The sequence below is a fragment of the Lissotriton vulgaris genome, chromosome 5 (assembly GCF_964263255.1).
Source record: "Lissotriton vulgaris chromosome 5, aLisVul1.2, whole genome shotgun sequence".
Classification (NCBI taxonomy): domain Eukaryota; kingdom Metazoa; phylum Chordata; class Amphibia; order Caudata; family Salamandridae; genus Lissotriton; species Lissotriton vulgaris.
Window position 1 is genome coordinate 1,347,159,174 of NC_141693.1, and position 19,031 is coordinate 1,347,178,204.

The 19,031-nt window shown below is 44.0% G+C and overlaps 1 protein-coding gene across 4 annotated transcripts in view; it reads left to right on the forward strand.

Moving 5' to 3' along the window:
- Positions 1-19,031, forward strand: part of SIKE1 (suppressor of IKBKE 1) — a 141,296-nt gene that overhangs the window by 80,794 nt on the left and 41,471 nt on the right. For all 4 annotated transcript variants that reach the window (XM_086923279.1, XM_086923277.1, XM_086923278.1 and 1 more), the window contains exon 5: positions 17,669-17,782. In XM_086923279.1, coding sequence (XP_086779405.1) covers positions 17,669-17,782 — 114 coding nt within the window. The remainder of the gene's footprint in view (positions 1-17,668; positions 17,783-19,031) is intronic.

The following is a 19,031-nucleotide window of genomic DNA, read 5'->3' on the forward strand; positions in this document are numbered from 1 at the left end:
GTCTACCCGTATCTGGACGATTGGTTGATCAAGGCCTCCTCCTTCTCGGAAGCTCAAGCACACTTCCAGAAGACGTGCGTTCTCTTGAACAAGCTGGGGTTGCACATAAACATGTCCAAGTCTGTCCCGACTCCGGTCCAGTGCATTCAGTACTTGGGAGCCACCATCAATACGCTGTCAGCAAGCGTGTCTCCTTCGGAGGAGCGACGATTATCACTTCTTCGGAAGGCTCAGGCTCTTATGACCACTCCATCTACAACAGTGAGGACGGTGTCTTCTCTACTGGGATCGATGGCCTCTTGTATCTTCCTCACGCCACACGCACGACTGCACATGAGACCGTTGCAGGAGTGCTTGGAGGATCAGTGGGATCAGAGGAAAGGGTCTTGGGACGACAAGATACGACTGTCTCTGCATGCTCTTCAGTCTCTGAAGTGGTGGTGTTTGGCGGAGAATCTCCTCAGAGGGGTTCCCTTCCACAAGGATATTCCCACTCAGACTATCGTAACGGATGCTTCTCCCCAAGGCTGGGGGGCGCACTCCGGAGACCTACAGATTCAGGGAACGTGGTCCCCGTCGGAGTCCACGTATCACATCAACTTCCAGGAACTCAGAGCCGTTCACTTGGCACTGAAGGCCTTTCTTCCGTCCTTCCAGACCAACTCTCTGCTTGTACAGACGGACAATACGACCACGATGTATTACCTCAACAAGCAGGGGGCTCGAGATCACGCACTCTGTCGCAGGAGGCGCAGGGGATCTGGCGATGGCTACTGGCCAGAGGACTGACGATAACGGCTACCCATCTACCAGGTGTGCAGAATGTTCAGGCGGACGCACTGAGCAGACTGATTCAGGAAAACCACGAATGGGTCATAAACGACGAAGTACTAGGAGAAGTCTTCGCAAGGTGGGGGACTTCAGACCACCACTGAAAACTGCAAATGCCGAGACTTCGCCTCCAGGTACTACCAGCAGGGGACGCTGGGAAATGCGCTATGGATCAACTGGTCGAACAGCTTTCTGTACGCTTTTCCACCCATTCCCCTGATTCCGGCAGTGCTCATCAAGCTGTCCCAGTCCAGGGCGCGGATGATCCTGATTGCCCCGGAATGGCCCAGGCAGTGGTGGTTCACGGACCTGCTTCACCGGTCTCTCCTTCCTCACATACGGCTGCCATGCAAGCCGGACCTTTTCACGAAGTTCGGGGGGCAGATGTTGCACCCCAACCTCTCGTCTTTGAGTTTGGCGGCATGGCTCCTGAGATAGTGCAGTATGGCCATTTGAATCTACCCGAGGATTGCATAGACATACTGAAGGAGGCTAAGCGACCTTCCACTCGGACTTCCTATGCTTACAAGTGGAAGAGGTTCTGTATCTGGTGCAAGTCCAAGAACTATGACCCGACGACGTGCAAGGAAGACGTCATCCTTCCTTACCTTCTGTATTTGGCGCAGTCTGGCCTTAATGTTCATTCCATTAAGGTTCATCTTGCTGCATTGACTGCCTACAGGAAATGCCCTTCACAGACTTCCTTCTTACAGATCCCCGTGATCAAAGATTTTTTGGAAGGCTTGAAGAAAGTATTCCCTCCTGTCAGGCTTCCTTCGCCTTCATGGGAATTGAATGTGGTGCTGTCCAGGTTGATGAAGGAGCCTTTTGAACCTATTCATAAGGCTTTGTTGCAGGACCTGTCCGGGAAGGCGGCTTTCCTCGTGGCCATTACATCGGCCCGCAGGGTGAGTGAAATTCAGGCGTTGTGTTGCCAAGAACCTTATACTGTATTTCATGCTGCTAAGGTTGTTATGCGTACTCACCCTAAATTTCTTCCCAAGGTTATTTCTGATTTTCATGTCAACCAGACTATAATCTTGCCTACGTTTTTTCAGAATCCTTCATCTCCAGCGGAAAGGTCTTTGCATTCCCTGGATGTTAGGAGGGTGTTGAAATTTTATCTGGATAGGACCAAAGATATTCGTATGTCAGACCAATTGTTTATCAATTATGGATCAGTCAGGACGGGTCTTGCTACCTCTAAACAGTCCATCTCTAGGTGGATTGTGTCCTGCATACAACTGTGTTACCAAAAGGCTAATAAGACCTTAGGGGGCAAACCTAAGGGTCATTCCACCAGGGGCAAAGCGGCCACGACGGCTTTGCTCCGTAATGTTCCAATTGCAGAAATCTGCAAGGCGGCCACTTGGAAGTCGGTCCATACCTTTGCTAAGCATTACTGCCTGGACACTGATGCCAGGGCAGACGCTCAGGTTGGGCAGGCTTCGCTGCGAAATCTGTTCGCACAATAGTGGTGTTAATTCTCGTTCTCCACCGCCGCTTTGGTGTGGGGATGGGCTTGCCATTCTATTCACTAGATTATGACTATACACAGAGATCCCCTACTACAGAAGGAGTAGTTTCTGTCCTGTAACTCCAGTTCTGTAGTAGGGGTATCTCTGGTATAGTCATAAGCGCCCGCCCTCCTCCCCGGTGGAGAGAGATATTGAAACTATTGAAAGTAGCCAATGGCCCTAACTTTGCCTCTTATACACAGCCTGTGGTTTCACCTCGAACACTGCCATCTTCTATGCCTCCACATTGTGTTGTAAACTACCTTTCAAGCCAATTGCTGTTATTGGGTCTTCAGATGAACAACTGCAATGAATACCTTTAAGAATGATGTATGTCAGGACCAAGGAAATGACCGTCTCAGGATGATCAGCCTTTGTAATAGGATACTAAGGGACCAGATTACGTCCTTCAACACATGATTCTTTGCCTGATTACAGCAGCAAATTTCACAGCCTGATAGATCAGTCATCAAACCACTTTTCTTATTTGACTTTAACTTATTATTAACCAGGCGGTCCTCCCGATCCCTCCCAATTTTTAGATCCACTTTGGGAGGAAGGGCTTTCTTTTCTTTTCTTTTTTAAAAATCTTTTTATTTGTTTGTTTTTGAGGTAGAAAAATGTGGTGCAATTTTTTCAAGTAGGAGGCAAACTTGAACCACTAGTTTTAAGTAATCTTCTAAATAATGGCACATTTTGGAACACAGCAACATCACACTTTCAAATGTAAATTATTGTAGTCCTTCAGGAAGGGGAATGAGACACTGACAAAGGTTAAAGTGTAAACGCAAGGTGGTGACTCCACCAGATTTCCCAATTCTGTGGTGCTTCTTCTCTGACACGAGCTTTATAGACCAATTCCTTGGCCTTTGAACACTAATCCACAATATCAGGGGTTCATTAGCTTTCCACTAACAGGCTCTTTCCCTCTTGTCCACTAACAATCCCATTCCTAAACGAGTATGGGCTGCCCTGTGTCCCCCTCCCAAGTTCTCCATTTTTCATTATGGTACAAAATTGGGATCAGGAAAAATAGACTGCCCAAATAAGATCGCAATTTATTGGTGTACTCACTTCTAGTATTGTGCGACAGCCAGGCAGTCCCATACAATATCCATAAAGGTGCCTGCCACTGTACTATGGCAAAGCAATGGGAATTGGGAGCTCTATCCATTCACCATAACCTGGTAGCTCCCCTCCCCAGCTTAGATCTCGCCGCTTACAGCGTAATTTTTTAAAGCAGCCATCTTCCACCTTCATAGGGTTGTGGTGCAACCATGCGACAGGTGTCCTGGTATCAGCATATTTTGGGTTTTATCTCAGTTTACCTGCAGACTGGACCCATCACCCTAAATTTGTAGCGTCAGGATCACTCTAAGGAGGGAGCTAATAGGCTGCTGAATGTAGAGAAAGAGGTCCTTTGCGTATAGGAATACATTAACCTTCTGTTTGTTCTCCCATCAAAATCCTGATAACCAGAACCGCAGGGGTTCAATCACCAGCCAAGTAAGAAGGGAGAGGTGAGCAACCTGTTTCGTGCCCCTCTCAATCGTGAAAGGTGAAGACAGTGCTTCCATTCACCCTAACTCTTGCCCAGAGCAATGTCTAATGCCCTCAGATTTGATGGAAGAGTAGACCGAAAGCCAGACTCAGGAGCACTTGGTGTAGATGGGGCCAGTGCACAGAAACAAAAGATTTTGTAGTCAACTGATGAATACAGCCACCTCCCTTCATAGTTTGTGGGCCTATGGCCATGACGCATGAAGCCATTGAAGACAGTGGCTGTTGCTACAGCCCGGCATGAAACTGTTTATATCATAATGAATGAGGAGGTTGCAATTTTGATTTCTAATAAATATATATCAAAACTCTGAACAATTTGCAATGTGTTTTTTTCTTCAAAGTATTTTTTTTATGTGTATTGTTAGTCTAATACTTATTAAGATTAAAATAATGATGAATTGCAAACGTTATGCTTTTTTACCATACCAATGCAAACACTACTTTTACAAATTAAATACTACAAACATCACACATACTAGCACCCCTTCATTACAAAGCAAACACATATCTATAAAACGAAATAGTTAAAATTCTCTATACCCACTACAATACAACTTACCTCCAAGAAGGTTTAGGACACTAAAAGGGTTAACAATACTATTCCCAGTCAGGGAAGGTTCTGGACACTAAGGGCCCTATTAAGAGTTTGACAGTATGGCGGCGGGAATGCCCTGCTGCTGCACTGCCAAACCAGTGTGGAGACTACCCACCCTATTATGACTTTTTAAGTCATTAGTGGGCTTTTCCTTTTTTGGGGCCTGTAAAATAAGCACCACCATGGGAACTTCTGTGCATACATACAGTGGGATAGATCTCCATGAAAATAGTAGCTTTGATAAGTCGTAATATGCTTGGTGGTCCCGCCAAGCATATAGGTGCCTCTGGACCACCGCTCCGGTGGAGTCGGCGGTCTCAGGGTGACAGCCATTATGGTCTAAATGGGACAGTCACAAGACCGCCGCGCCACCACGAATTTGGCGGTCCTTGGACCGCCAGACTCTTAATAGACTCCTTAAAAGGCAACATTAACCATTCCAACTGCAATAAAACGTATCTCAAGGAAGGTTTTGGCCACTGCAAAGGTTAAATATACTATTCCCACTCCAAGATAAAACAAGTCAGTGAAAGTGTTGGACACTAAAGGGGCAGCATTAACTAAACCCACTCCAATCTAACTTAACTCAGTGAAGGTGCTGGACATTAAAGAGGCACCATTGTTCATTCCCACTGCATTATAACGTATCTCTTGGAACGTTTTGGACACAAATCGGGATAAACATACTTTTCCCACTTCAAGATATAATAAATCAGGGAGGGTTGTTGGACAATAAAGGAGAAACATTTACTAGTCCCACTCCATTCTAACTTTAAACATTTAAGGTGCTGGACACTAAACAGGCAACATTGTCTATTCCCACTGCAATAAAACTTATCTCAGGGAAAGTTTTTGACAAAAAAACATTAAGGGCCCTATTAGGAGTATGGCAGTCCACACTAATACATATTTGTTTTAACCCAGCTCGTCATGAAGCACAGCGGAGCTGTGCTCATGACGAGCTGGGCTTGTCATAACGGTCGTGGTCCGCCCACGTGCGATTGATTCCCCGCCTGTGGGGGAGAATCAATCAGTGGGCGTAGTCCTGACGAGCCCAGCTTGTCATGAGCACAACTCCACTGTGCCTCATGACGAGCTGGGCTCGTCACAAGCACCGCAGCCGCCCCCCTCCTGCGCGGGAATTACCCCTTCGGCGAAGGGGTTAATACTCCCCACCCTTATGCCCTATAAACCCAACATCCCACTCCTGGTTGTCATTTTTTTTCTTAATTAACATTAAAAAAAACACTAATACTTAATTTTATATGATACTTCCCACCCATATCCCCTATTTAAAAAAAAATTCAATATAAAAATATATGCACTAATACATTGGGGCCTCACTATGATGTTGGTGGGACCACCACAGACAGGCTGTCAGTGGTGGTCCCACCGACATCCAGGCCATCAGTCTGACCGCTACATTACGATGCGGACAGTCCAACCGCCCCCGTCTTGGGGACAGAGCGCTGCTTCCGACAGGATCAACGATCCCGTCGGGGCAACCTTCGGACTCCTATCACTACCATGAGGGAGCGTCGTAGAGATTAGGATGCACCTTGCTGCATGCTTTTTTATGACTGTCCCACTGCCATGAAAAGGCAGCGGAAAAGGACTTTGGGAACCCCAAGAAGGACCCCTGTGGGCCACTGATAAGTGGCCTGTGGGGCACATTTAATGCTTCTCCCACATCCATGAACCATGTGCCAGGCACCACAAGGTGCCTGGCACACTGTGTATGGGTGTGCACTGAGTGCCTTTTACTACTGCAGCATGTTCTGCAGCCCTTTTCCTGTACCTCAGCACCAGTTGCAGTAGAAAAAGGCACTTTCCAACCGCCTGCACAATGGTCCTATCATGCTAGGGCAGGTGGGATTGCAGACTCATTGTTGGATAGTTGCCTGCCTAACGGCGATGTGTCCGACCACCATCGTAATCAGGCCCATTGCTTTCTAAATAATTCCCACACTTATCCCCTATAAACCCCCACTCCTAAAGGTATAATTATAATAAATAAAACAAATTAACCTGTTGCGTGCTGCCGTTGGCAGCACTACCTCGCTAGTGCTGCTACCGGCCAACGGGCGATGCGGCCCCGCCCACCTTTCAGAACGCCCGCACTGCGCCGAAATAACGGCCGCAGTTAAGGCGTTAAATTACAATCACATTCTTATAAAAAAAATCACAAAAACAATTATAAACAATTACTATAAATAAAAAACTATAAAAACAAAAATACAATATATTACACACTTTACCACTAAAAAACTATATTATTGACAACAATATTAACTACATCAATATTAAGCACATCTAAGACGATATTTATATTTCACGATATTATTGATAAAAATATTAATGTTACGCAATATTTTTAATTCAATATTGTGTCTGAATACCGCACTGGAGCCTGGACAGCAGGACCAAGTGCGCTACAGAGCTGAAAACCCAGCAGCATCAGTTCAGAAACTGGAGGGTGATCATATGAAAAGTGGTCCTTTTGCATCCTTGGATCTGCCCCCTAGTCCCAGGATGCACCTTTTTAATTGAAACAACCTTGTTCTCCCAGTAATTTCGGAGCAAACATTCATAACTTCCTACCAGAGACAAACTGAGTATGTCCGCCTAGTCCCAGCGACTAGTGTTTACCAAACCATTCCTGCAAGAAAGGGTCTTGGTGAACATCTCCATATTCGGTCACAAATTCGGGAACTGGGGGCAATATGTGCCAACTGGAGTGATGTGCAGGAGACACAAAACTGGCAAGAGAGTAGCATAAGGAAGGCACCCGTATGAGAGGCAAGCAGGGGATGTCACGATAGAGGCGTATGAGTGGAGGCTGTTGACTACAGCAGACAATCTTCTCTGTGGTCTGCCGTGTTTGGTCACCCAGATGAGCTCGTTGGCGTCGTGCATGCTTAGCTTCAATTCCTGTGCACCTTGCCACATAGATTCTAAAAGTAATGCCCTTCATTCAGTGGCACTTCTGGGGTGTCCTTTATTCATAGTGGCTTTCAGGCCCAGGCGTGTGGTGGAAGTGGGCCGTGGAGCAGGAGGGGGGCCTGCATGGAAAGCCAAGCAGATCAGACCACCCCAGCCCTCACAACCCATCCAATGCTGCAAATACACCTTAGATTGTACATTACTACAATTAATGGATCATATGTGTAATATTGATGTAAAAGATACGAAAGCCACATATCAGAACCATATGTATAATACTACTGTTATACCTTTTGTACACCAAATCGATCCTAATCTTGTTATTGTTGAAACTGATACGAAAGCATGTACCGGAACCATATGTATATTACCTTTGCTATATCCGTTGTATTCTAAACGATTTACCTCATGTAACTGTGAAGCGCCTGATACCCATGGGTCATGTTTGCGCTATATTAAACTCTATAAATATATAAAAAATAAATATAAAATATGCTCTCACCCCTGGCAGCATCTTACTCTCTCGCCTTGTTCCAACTCCTGGTGCGGTCCCTAAGCTGCCGGTTATCGTCCCAGATCAGTTTCAGCGCCGCCACCCACTCATGATCGAGGTCAGTGCTTGTGTAGGGACATCTGGATGGAGACATAGTAGCTGGCTGCCTCTCTGCAGCTCTGTCACGTGCCACCTAGGCTGCAACCACACCCCAGTGATCTCTTGTCCTGAGTTCCTGGCCCCGTTTCTCTAGGACGACGCTGCTCAGGTGGGTCAGTTATACTGAATTATTGGTTCAGGTTCACTGTTGCAGCACATAGCTTCAGCTGAGCTTGGCTATTGCCTTCGTTGGCTAGTCACACCAGCCCTGATTATCTGCAAAATAAGATCTGTAAGCAAACATCTAAGTGTAATCTTAGGTCAAACTCTCTGGCACTGCTGAAGGTCCCACGCATTTGTCTTAGCCGTACAGAGGGCAAATCATTCTCATACATAGCCCCCAGATACTGGAAAACTCTTCCTGAGGTTCTCCGAAAAACCAATTCCTATCTAGTTTTTAGAAAACATCTTAAAGCCTTTTTGTTCTAGTGTACCTTATCAATTTTTTATGTTCTCCTCTGGTACCTTGCTTATACGTCTTAGTCCCCTTCTAGGTTAGCACTGAGATGCCCCTGGGTGAGTCACGCGCTTTATAAAAGGGCATTAACATAACATAACACCCGACCAGGTACATACAGGTTAAGAAACTAATTTTACATGTCACATCATTTTTATAGTTTATATTCTACCCCACCATGTGATGAACTTTGGAGATCATATTGAGAGCTTTTCTTTAATTTTTACCAAAGTGTTTCCCCCTCATCGTTTGTTCCTGATTCTGATAAGTCTAGAGAGCCAAAGAGTGTTTTTTACACGTGTTTTGCCACTTTAGTCAGTTACAACTACTATGGGAGATGTTCTCAATTATTTAGTTTAAAGACATCCTTTTCTTCCTTTAGGGAGTATCCTGATACTGTTGCATATTTAATGCCGACTGACAGAATTTTGTGAATTGCTGGGTCAGCCTTTTCTGTGAATATCATGACTCAATCCTCATAGGTGGCTACAGTTTGGATGCCGGATTTAAAAGGAATTCCATTGACGTTTTTAATATTGTCTAATAGTGGTTCAGTGCCAACAGGAACTGTATGGGGGATAGAGGACAGCTAACTGGTAACTGGAGAGAAGGCAATTGGGTAGGTTACCTTTTATACTAATGCGGGCTGGGGGTCTCTTAGGCCAAATATCGCCCGAAATAAAATCTTGCCATAGTGCCGATTTATTTCTTTATTTTTTTCATTGTTTAGTCCTCATTCACTTCTTTTAACGTCAAGCATTACACCTTTGGCCTCCGTGGTTCTGCCCTGTTTTTCCCGTCAGGAGACGTAGATTTACAGGCTTGGGAAGGCAAAGTGACCTTTTCCGAACTTAACCACAGGTCAAGGTCCAGTGTAATCATGGAATCTTAGGCTTCACCTTTCCACCACATTACCCTCCAGCCATGTGACAAGCGGCCCCCAAATTTGTGTACTTTTTAAAGACCTGCCGCAGGTATCCATTTTTAATGTATTCATTACGGAATTCAACTATTCTGCAATTGTGGGATCCGCTTTTGAAACCCATTTCCTGTAAAACTCCCTTCACGCTATCAGGATCAGATAAAACAGCAACTTGCTATTTTTTGGCTAAGCTTCATAGGCTCTTCTGCTTTCCGCAAAATTATTAGTCCAATGCTTACCTCAATTTGAAACTGGAGGATCGGACTTATATTCCTGCCAGCATCTACCCAGAACTGTTGGATCTCTGGGCACTTCATGAAGAGGTGTACATAGTCAGCCTTTTCCAGGCCACACTTCATGCAGTGTGCCGAAGTCGTTTCCCCCCGTTTTGAAGTTTATTCAAGGACCAAAAATCTCAGTGGAGGGAAAAAGATGATTCCTTCTCCTGTATGCAGGCTTTAGCGTGGAATAAAGTAATCGCATAGATGCTTGCCAAAAGTCTTGAATATGTAGGTGCTTCCTGACTCTAGATACTGATGAGGGTATGGGTAGTTAATGTAACCAATGATCCTGTGATACCGACCAGTATCATTCTTGCTCTTATTCATGCGGTTCTCACCCAAGTGCTTGTACTTTCCTCAGTGTAGCACAAATGCAACAAATATGTGTGAAGGAATGTGCACGGAAGCGGAAACATGGCTGCAATAACAAGGTCTCAATGGACATTAGCCATGTAACAGCAAAGCCTCTGTGGTGCGCATCTGGTGGGTGAGTGAGAGCATACACACTGCTTCCAAAGTTTATTGAAAACATTAGAACATAGTCCTAGCCCTAAGGTTTACATCAGATCCCATATATATTGCTTTACTTCTCTGAATCTCATCATTCCTATCTTCCCTTAGAAAAAGGTTGGGCCTTATTAAGCTCCAAAGACAAGATGTGGAGAGTTACAAGAATCCTCGTTACATCGAAGTGTACTTGCTTCTTATTACTTGTGTGCCACCAGTGCTCCGAGGTCAGTCCCGAAGGACCCTCTGGCCCTGGAGAAGACTGAACATAGCTATGCCCATTCCCTCTTATTCCACACGCTCGACCTCCATTTTGAAAACAAATAAACATGCCTAACAAACGCTCACGTTTCACATATTGAAGACCACACCACTGTAGCTCATCATCATAGTACACAGCCCTGAACTCCAAAGCAACAACAAAGTATGCGATTTAACATGGAGACCGTGATAGTGACGTTCCTAATGCTCACGTAATGCTTGTCTTTGCTGCACTGACAGTAGACGGTATTCAGATGCTCTAATGACTAACACAGTATCCTACCCCACATGGAATGTTGGACTGAAGTCCATTTTCAGATTCCTGCTTCAGCAGATGATTGTCCGCTTTAACAAACGCGACTGTCCAATGAGGATGGCAGAAGAGAACAGAAGTTAGGCTTAGGGGCGGATCCTCTTGTTCCTTACTCAAATTTCATTATTTCTTTCTGTAACTTTTAAGAGGTAAATCTATCGCCTTCAGAAGGGGATTGCAAGAGAACAATAAACTAGCATTTTAATAACTCTTTGTGTAACGCACTTCTGAAGACAGGCATTTTAAAGTACCACAGCCAAAGCAAACCTCTGTGTTGCATCTTTTATGCACTTGGTACTGAAATAAATACATTAAAATGTAGCTGCATCTTGTTGAGACGTGCAGGCTGCAAGCTACATGTATTTTCAAAGTAGTGGTATTTTCCAGAGGTAAGTTTCCCAGCGTTAAGCAATAAACAGCTCTACTTTCAGAGATGTTACAATGTTTCTTGCTGCACTGTTCATGTAGAGGGGGTCCCAGACACAAGACCTACAATGCTAAAATGACAGATTGTTGAATCAGACCACAACAAATGAAAAGGATCTCACAGAGGAATGTTATTTAATCACACCCTCTTCATAGATTGGTTATGCATACAATTTCACATATTCTTATCACATTTTTTTGCCCAAAAATAGGGGGCGTGGGTGAAAGGAAATGGAGAAAAAGAAGGGGTAGGTGGTTTGTGAGGTTCAAGATAGTGAAAGGAAAGGTTTACCGTGAATCGCATGTGGTCACCATGATATTTTAACAGTTGGACAACACATGGGCATGGTAACAATACCAAGTAGCAATTCTATACAAATGACCTCCTATCCCAAATGATGAGTTCACAGTCACAAATGTTCTGTTGAGCTTGGGTAGGATGTGCAAGGGAAAGTAAGTCGACGTTTCGACCCCTGATGGTGTAGGTCCGCTTGCACCTTACTGTGGGGTCTTCCTCAGGACAGGTGGTGGGGGTGGGTGGGGACCAGGGTAGGGCACCTAGAATTGGAAACATCAAGTAAGCTAGTGTGGGGAAACCTAGCAACAGTCTAATTGCAAAAGGGGAAAACATGTTTACCAGAATCGCCACTACACTGGGTGTGTCAACGTGTAGGAGAAGAATCTAAGGAAGGGCCCAAGGGCTCCAGTCAGGCGAGCAAGCAATAGCCTAACGGGGGATAAAAGAACAGGAATGGACTTGTAAGGTATGGTCACATCATCACTAGTTCATAATATACAACATTTACATAATCCACTAATACCCAGCCGGGTTAAAAACAATCCTGCTATTGTACAGATGAAACAACAGAGAGACCTGAAAAAACCAGTCATACTGGGGAACAACCTGCACAAAGAGGTCCGTAAATCGATGTCACCCACCAAGGTTTGTCCAAAAGTCAGGAAAGTGAATGGTCATCGTTCATATACAGTGTGTACCATTACTTTAATAAACAAAAGTACTAAGGAATAAGTGTCCGGTTGTAGTCATACCTGGGAGACAATATCAGACATACAGTGTATTACTCAAATCTCTTTCAATGCGGAAACTAAACCTATGACATGCGTGCCCATACGTAGGGAATGGCAGAGGTGCCTCAGGATTATGTTGCAGCCTCCCCGGACAGAGCTGAAAAAACAATAGGAGCCTAATTGTCCGGCTGCAGCGTATCGTGTTTGTATCTAGATGAAGTTAACTAGGGGCCCAAGCGGATCGTACGTTAATCTCAAGAACAAATGGGCGAGCGCTCGAAAGCTCAACATATCTGCATTAATTAAACGTTCTAAAGACGCTGGTACCAATCGCAGTCTGGTCTACGGACAAACAATCGGCAATTGGGTACTATGTCTGAATAACATGTGGCTAAAAATGTGTGGGTACCTGCGGGCCAGACGTGATCTCCCAGATTGGGGATATTAGTTTTTCAAAGCAGTCTGCGTGGTTGAGGCGTTACGTGCTTCAATCTAAAATAAAGTATTAAAAATGAAAATCTGAGCGGACACACCTAAAGCGGCAATCTGAATACCGAAAGCGCGCTAGAGCTCTTACCTCCGGACGCGTCTAAATCAGCGACACTCTTCCTCCGCAGTTTGTCAGGGAATGAGCGCAGTCAAGCTAGAAGTATGTCGCGTGTCAGGGCAGCAGCTAAATGCCTGTCTCATAACTTCCCGGTAGAAACCGGCAGGGAAAAAAATGGTCACTGAAAACAGACTGAGTTAACGCACACCTGCTCTAGTGTAAGAACATGGTAATAGGTGAAGTCTGCTGGAAAATGTAGAACAGGGATCATGTATGCCTGTATAGCAAAGGGCTGCGTGTCGAAATAATATAGTGGGATAATATTGGTGGCCTGAAAGGTTAAAGAGGCCCGGAATTTAGTAAGTGGAAGCACAGAGTTGGGGGTCTAATTGTGATGACTTGTGCCAGCAACATGAATTAACCCGGACCAAGGGAACATGTAGCTGGCAAAATATTGCACATGCAAAATGTGGTGACAAAAATCATCCTCTCCATTTTAGTATTGTCCTTTTGTGTGTTGAGTAGATCTTCACGAGGGCTGTACCAGGCTCATTTCTGAGCTCTTTTCACCAAACGTCGCGGGTATCCTCTTGCCCTTAATCTAAAACTCGAGTCTTCTGATTCCTTAAAATAATCTCCTTTCTGTGTGCAATTCCGTCTTATCCGTAGGAATTGTCCTACAGGGAGGTTATCCCTCAAACCACGCGGGTGGTGGCTGTTATAGAGTAGGAGTAATTTCGTTTCCTCCCTGTAGGACAATTCCTACGGATAAGACGGATTTGTGTCACCACATGTTGCACCCAAAGCAACACGATTCGCAAAATCCTAAACAAACATTGGTCACTAATAGCTGACGACATTAATCAACGGGACCCACCCATGCACTCCTTCAAGAAATCCAAAAGTATAAGGGACCATGTAGTATCATCCTTCCTTGACACTTCAGAACCACCTACTCTTCTGACAATGTGGAACCTGCCGACAGTGATAGGTCACTTTAGGTGCGGCAACTGCAAGGCCTGTTCCACATGTAATCAAACCAAAACATTCACCTACAAACACCACAATGTAGATCTAAAAGCTTTGACAAATTGTAACTCAGATTGTGTAATTTATTGCATTACGTGTCCATCTGGCCTAGCCTATGTCGGCCAGACACAACAGAAAATCAAGGCTCGAGTTTTACAACATCAGAGCAGAATACGATGTGCTGTACAGGGGGCACCTCAGTTGACCACTGGAAAGCAGCCCAACATTCTATAAATACACTAAGTTGGGTTGTCCTTGAGAAGGTGTCCTTAGGCCCCAGAGGTGGTAATATCAGTTCAATTCTGAACTTACGTGAGAGTAAATGGATGACACGTTTGGATACAATTGCCAACGGGTTGTACGAACAAGATTCAAGCTATGCCCAACTAGCTTGTCTTAATTAGCTCAGTATTTGCCAGTATTTTTGTACCTATTATGTCTCCCTTACACAGATCTACCACAGATGAATGGCCATCGAGATACAACTATATCTTTCATTGAATGATTATATTAATGTTCTATTGTTTTAAATGTCTTAATATCTTACTGGGTCTACCATATGCATGTGCAATATTTTGCCAGCTACTTGTTCCCATGGTCAGGGTTAATTCATGTTGGTGGCACACGTCATCACAATTAGATCCCCCACTCTGTGCTTCCACTTCCTAAATTCCGGGCCTCTTTAACCTTTCAGGCCACCAATATTTTCCCACTATATTATTTCGACACGCAGCCCTTTGCTATACAGGCATACATGATCCCTGTTCTACATTTTCCAGCAGACTTCACCTATTACCATGTTCTTACACTAGAGCAGGTGTGCGTTAACTCAGTCTGTTTTCAGTGACCATTTTTTTCCCTGCCGGTTTCTACCGGGAAGGCATGAGACAGGCATTTAACTGCTGCCCTGACACGCGCCGGTGACGTGGCGCACGTCACTTTAGAAATACTTCTAGCTTGACTGCGCTCATTCCCCGACAAACTGGGGAGGAATAGAGTCGCTGATTTAGACGCGTCCGGAGGTAAGAGCCCTAGCGCGCTTTCGGGATTCAGATTGCCGCTTTAGGTGTGTCCGCTCAGATTTTCATTTTTAATACTTTATTGTAGATTGAAGCACGTAACGCCTCAACTACGCAGACTGCTTTGAAAAACGAATATCCCGAATCTGGGAGATCACGTCTGTCCCGCAGGTACCCACGCGTTTTTAGCCACATGTTATTCAGACATAGTACCCAATTGCCGATTGTTTTTCCGTAGACCAGACTGCGATTGGTACCAGCGTCTTTAGAACGTTTTAATAATGCAGATATGTTGAGCTTTCGAGCGCTCGACCATTTGTTCTCGAGATTAACGTATGATCCGCTTGGGCCCCTAGTTAACTTCATCTAGATACAAACACGATACGCTGTAGCCAGACAATTAGGCTCCTATTGTTTTTTCAGCTCTGTCCGGGTAGGCTGCAACATAATCCTGAGGCACCTCTGCCATTCCCTATGTATGGGCAAGCATGTCATAGGTTTAGTTTCCGCATTAAAAGAGATTCGAGTAATACACTGTATGTATGATATTGTCTTCCAGGTACGACTACAACCGGACACTTATTCCTTAGTACTTTTGTTTATTAAAGTAATGGTACACACTGTATATGAACGATGACCATTCACTTACCTGACTTTTGGACAAACCTTGGTGGGTGACATCGATTTACGGACCTCTTTGTGCAGGTTGTTCCCCAGTATGACTGGTTTTTTCAGGTCTCTCTGTTTCATCTTTACGATAGCAGGATTGTTTTTAACCCGGCTGGGTATTAGTGGATTATGTAAATGTTGTATATTATGAACTAGTGATGATGTGACCATACCTTACAATTCCATTCCTGTTCTTTTATCCACCGTTAGGCTATTGCTCGCTCGCCTGACTGGAGCCCTTGGGCCTTTCCTTAGATTCTTCTCCTACACGTTGCCACACCCAGTGTAGTGGCGATTCTGGAAAACATGTTTTCCCCTTTTGCAATTAGATTTTTGCTAGGTTTCCCCACACTAGCTTACTTGATGTTTCCAATTCTAGGTGCCCTACCCTGGTCCCCACCCACCCCCACCACCTGTCCTGAGGAAGACCCCACAGTAAGGTGCAAGTAGACCTACACCATCAGGGGTCGAAACGTCGACTTACTTTCCCTTGCACATCCTACCCAAGCTCAACAGAACATTTGTGACTGTGAACTCATCATTTGGGATAGGAGATCATTTGTATAGAATTGCTACTTCGTATTGTTACCATGCCCATGTATTGTCCAACTGTTAAAATATCAAGGTGACCACATGTGATTCACGTTAAACCTTTTCTTTCACTATCTTGAACCTCACAAACCACCCACCCATTCTTTATCCTCCATTTCCTTTCACCCATGCCCCCTATTTTTGGGCAAAAATTGTGATAAGAATATGTGAAATTGAATGCATAACCAATCTATGAAGAGGGTGTGATTAAATAACATTCCTCTGTGAGATCCTTTTCATTTGTTCTGGTCTGATTCAACAATCTGTCATTTTAGCATTGTATGTCTTGTGTGTGGGACCCCCTCTACATGTAACACTGATCTACCCAGGTCCCAGTGCCATTGGGTTAACCCTTTATCTGTAACGCACTGTTCATGTAAGCTGGGATACTTAAACCACGTGCTTTTGTCACTTAATATAATGAATTGTTCTCCACTGCATATTGACATATTATGATGGTAAGTTTGAATAACAAGTTATAGGGTCAGGAATATATGTGCACCATATTTTCTAAGTAAATAAATGATGCAATAAATATCGTTTAGTCAGGTAATAGAACAATAGGTACTGAAGAGTCCGTCTTTGCTGAGCCTAATTCACCGCTTTGTCACCTAGTTAAAAGAAAAAAAATGTGAAAACTTTGATCACGAGCTGGCTTGCAGGCGAGGAGCATGTGAACTCACATTTCACCTTTAGGTTCTGCATACGTTAAATTATCAAAAAGTTGCGGACAGAAATTATGTGAGCTGGAGTTCCAACCCTGTAGTGTTGTGTGAAGAATTGCTGGAAAGTAGTCTACCAAGGGTCCTGGGAGCCACTTGCATCCCACAGAGCAATGCACATGATGGCCCCTTACATGTGTATTTATTTTTTTATGCCTCACACTGGTGCATTCAAATAGAAGTTGAGTTGCTTAATGGTAACAGTCTTGATTGATTAATCCCAGTCCCCCAGATTTCCTCCTTGCCCCAAAATATCTAGAAACCTGTAGCCGCCCCCCTGCCCACAGGAGGCTTATCACTGTCTGCAGGTCTTTTATATCTCTCTGGCAGGGCCGGGAACAGCTATACCAGTCTGGGCAGCACCTTCATTTCTACTGTGGCAATCCTTCCTAGCCATGATATAAAGAGAGGGATTCCCATTGTCGGAGGTCCCCTGTAAGTGTAGCAAAAAGTCCAGGGTAGTTTATGTGTGTATAGTTTACGAAGAGTGGAGGTAATATAGACCTCTAAGTGCTTAATATTCTCTAACACATTTGACATGAAGCATTACAACTTCAATTTATCTACCACTGAAGGGTATTCGGTTGAGGCTTTTGTTCTGATTTTCAAACACATGGCCTTCCTGACCAGAGCAGGTCGTTCTACTTCCTCACTGAGCCATACTGCCCAGTTATTAGGCAGCATTCCTGGATCCCCCATCAAAGGATGTGATAATTTACAATTAAAAAAATGTTGAGGAAGGAAATGATGACTTGACAGAACATGGTATTAATGTACTGAAAATGTTTTTGCAGGAAATCGAATGCCAAATTGACAGAATATGTTCTATGGGAGAAGTTATGAGGAGAGCTGTGCAGGTTGATGATGACCAGTCTCATAAAGTTCAAGAAAGGCTCGCACAACTGGAGGTAAGAAGGGGCAACTAAGGAGCTACTGGCAACAACTATTTCTTATAGCTGTATTTTCATAAGCTTTTCGTGTTTTGAGACTTAACGTAGCCCCATTCAAGTCTGTTAAGAATGAAAACTATCCTTTGATAATATGGCTCAAATGTATCGCGGTCTGCTTGCCCCACTCCAGTCAGTACTTTTAGAAAACCTGTCTAATAATCATAAAATGAAATATATCCAACCGTTAGAAGACTTCAGATCAAAGCTAAAAACTTACAGCATTTGAAGGCAGTGTAATGACTGACATAAACTGCATGGCTGTAAAATGTAATAAAATACCTACTTGTCAATGGGTCAAGTTGCTTCATAAATCTACTTGTCCTGTAAAACAAGTCACTTGTCCCTTTGGTGCAATGTAGTGCGGCGACAAATTATAGCAGCAATCTCATTATATAAGATCTCTGATACTAACCGCTCTGATTATGCCAAAGTTCATACTATTGTATGGTTCGAATACTAGCAGTTCCCTTATGTTGCCTCCTTTCTTCAAATCTAGATACTGGGGATGGAGGTAGCAATAGTTCCAGCGTTGGAATGCCAGTTTGAGTCTGTGCAGACCTATTAAGGGTTTTCACCAGCTCTTCTCCAATCTTTTCCTATACTGAGAAAGCATGGAAATTTACTACTGACAGGAGCAGAAGTAAAAATTATTTCAGGTTTGGGGAGAAACAAATGGTTGGAAGGAAAATGAACTTGTAAACACTCCACAGATTTTCTCATGAGCAAATCTATCCCTGAATAATTTTTCATGCTAAAATTGAGTTCACAAATATATTTTCTAGGACTGCAATTTCTTGGCCTATTAATTCTTGTGAATTTGTGAAAGCTGTACATCTGCAATCATACCAGGCCATATAACAAGGGTGCATTTATGTGACTTTCATTAAAGATTGGGCCCCTAACTTGGTCTGGCATTAACCAAGACCTATTCTGTTTGTTAAAATTCTATTTCTCTCTCTATTTATCTATCGGATGGTTTCACTGTAAGTGATTCCATACTGCTCTTTCACAAGGAGCATATGCACACACACCAAGTAGTTTTGTTTAGTGGCAGGGACTACCGTTGAAATGTGTGCTTTTTATGACCAAAACGTACTTTTGGTTTTGACAAATGTTTTTTATAATGGAGAGGACGCGTCAGCTCCCGCAAACAAAGTTTTACAAAAACCATGTCAAAACAAGACACACATTTGGATAACCAAAAGAC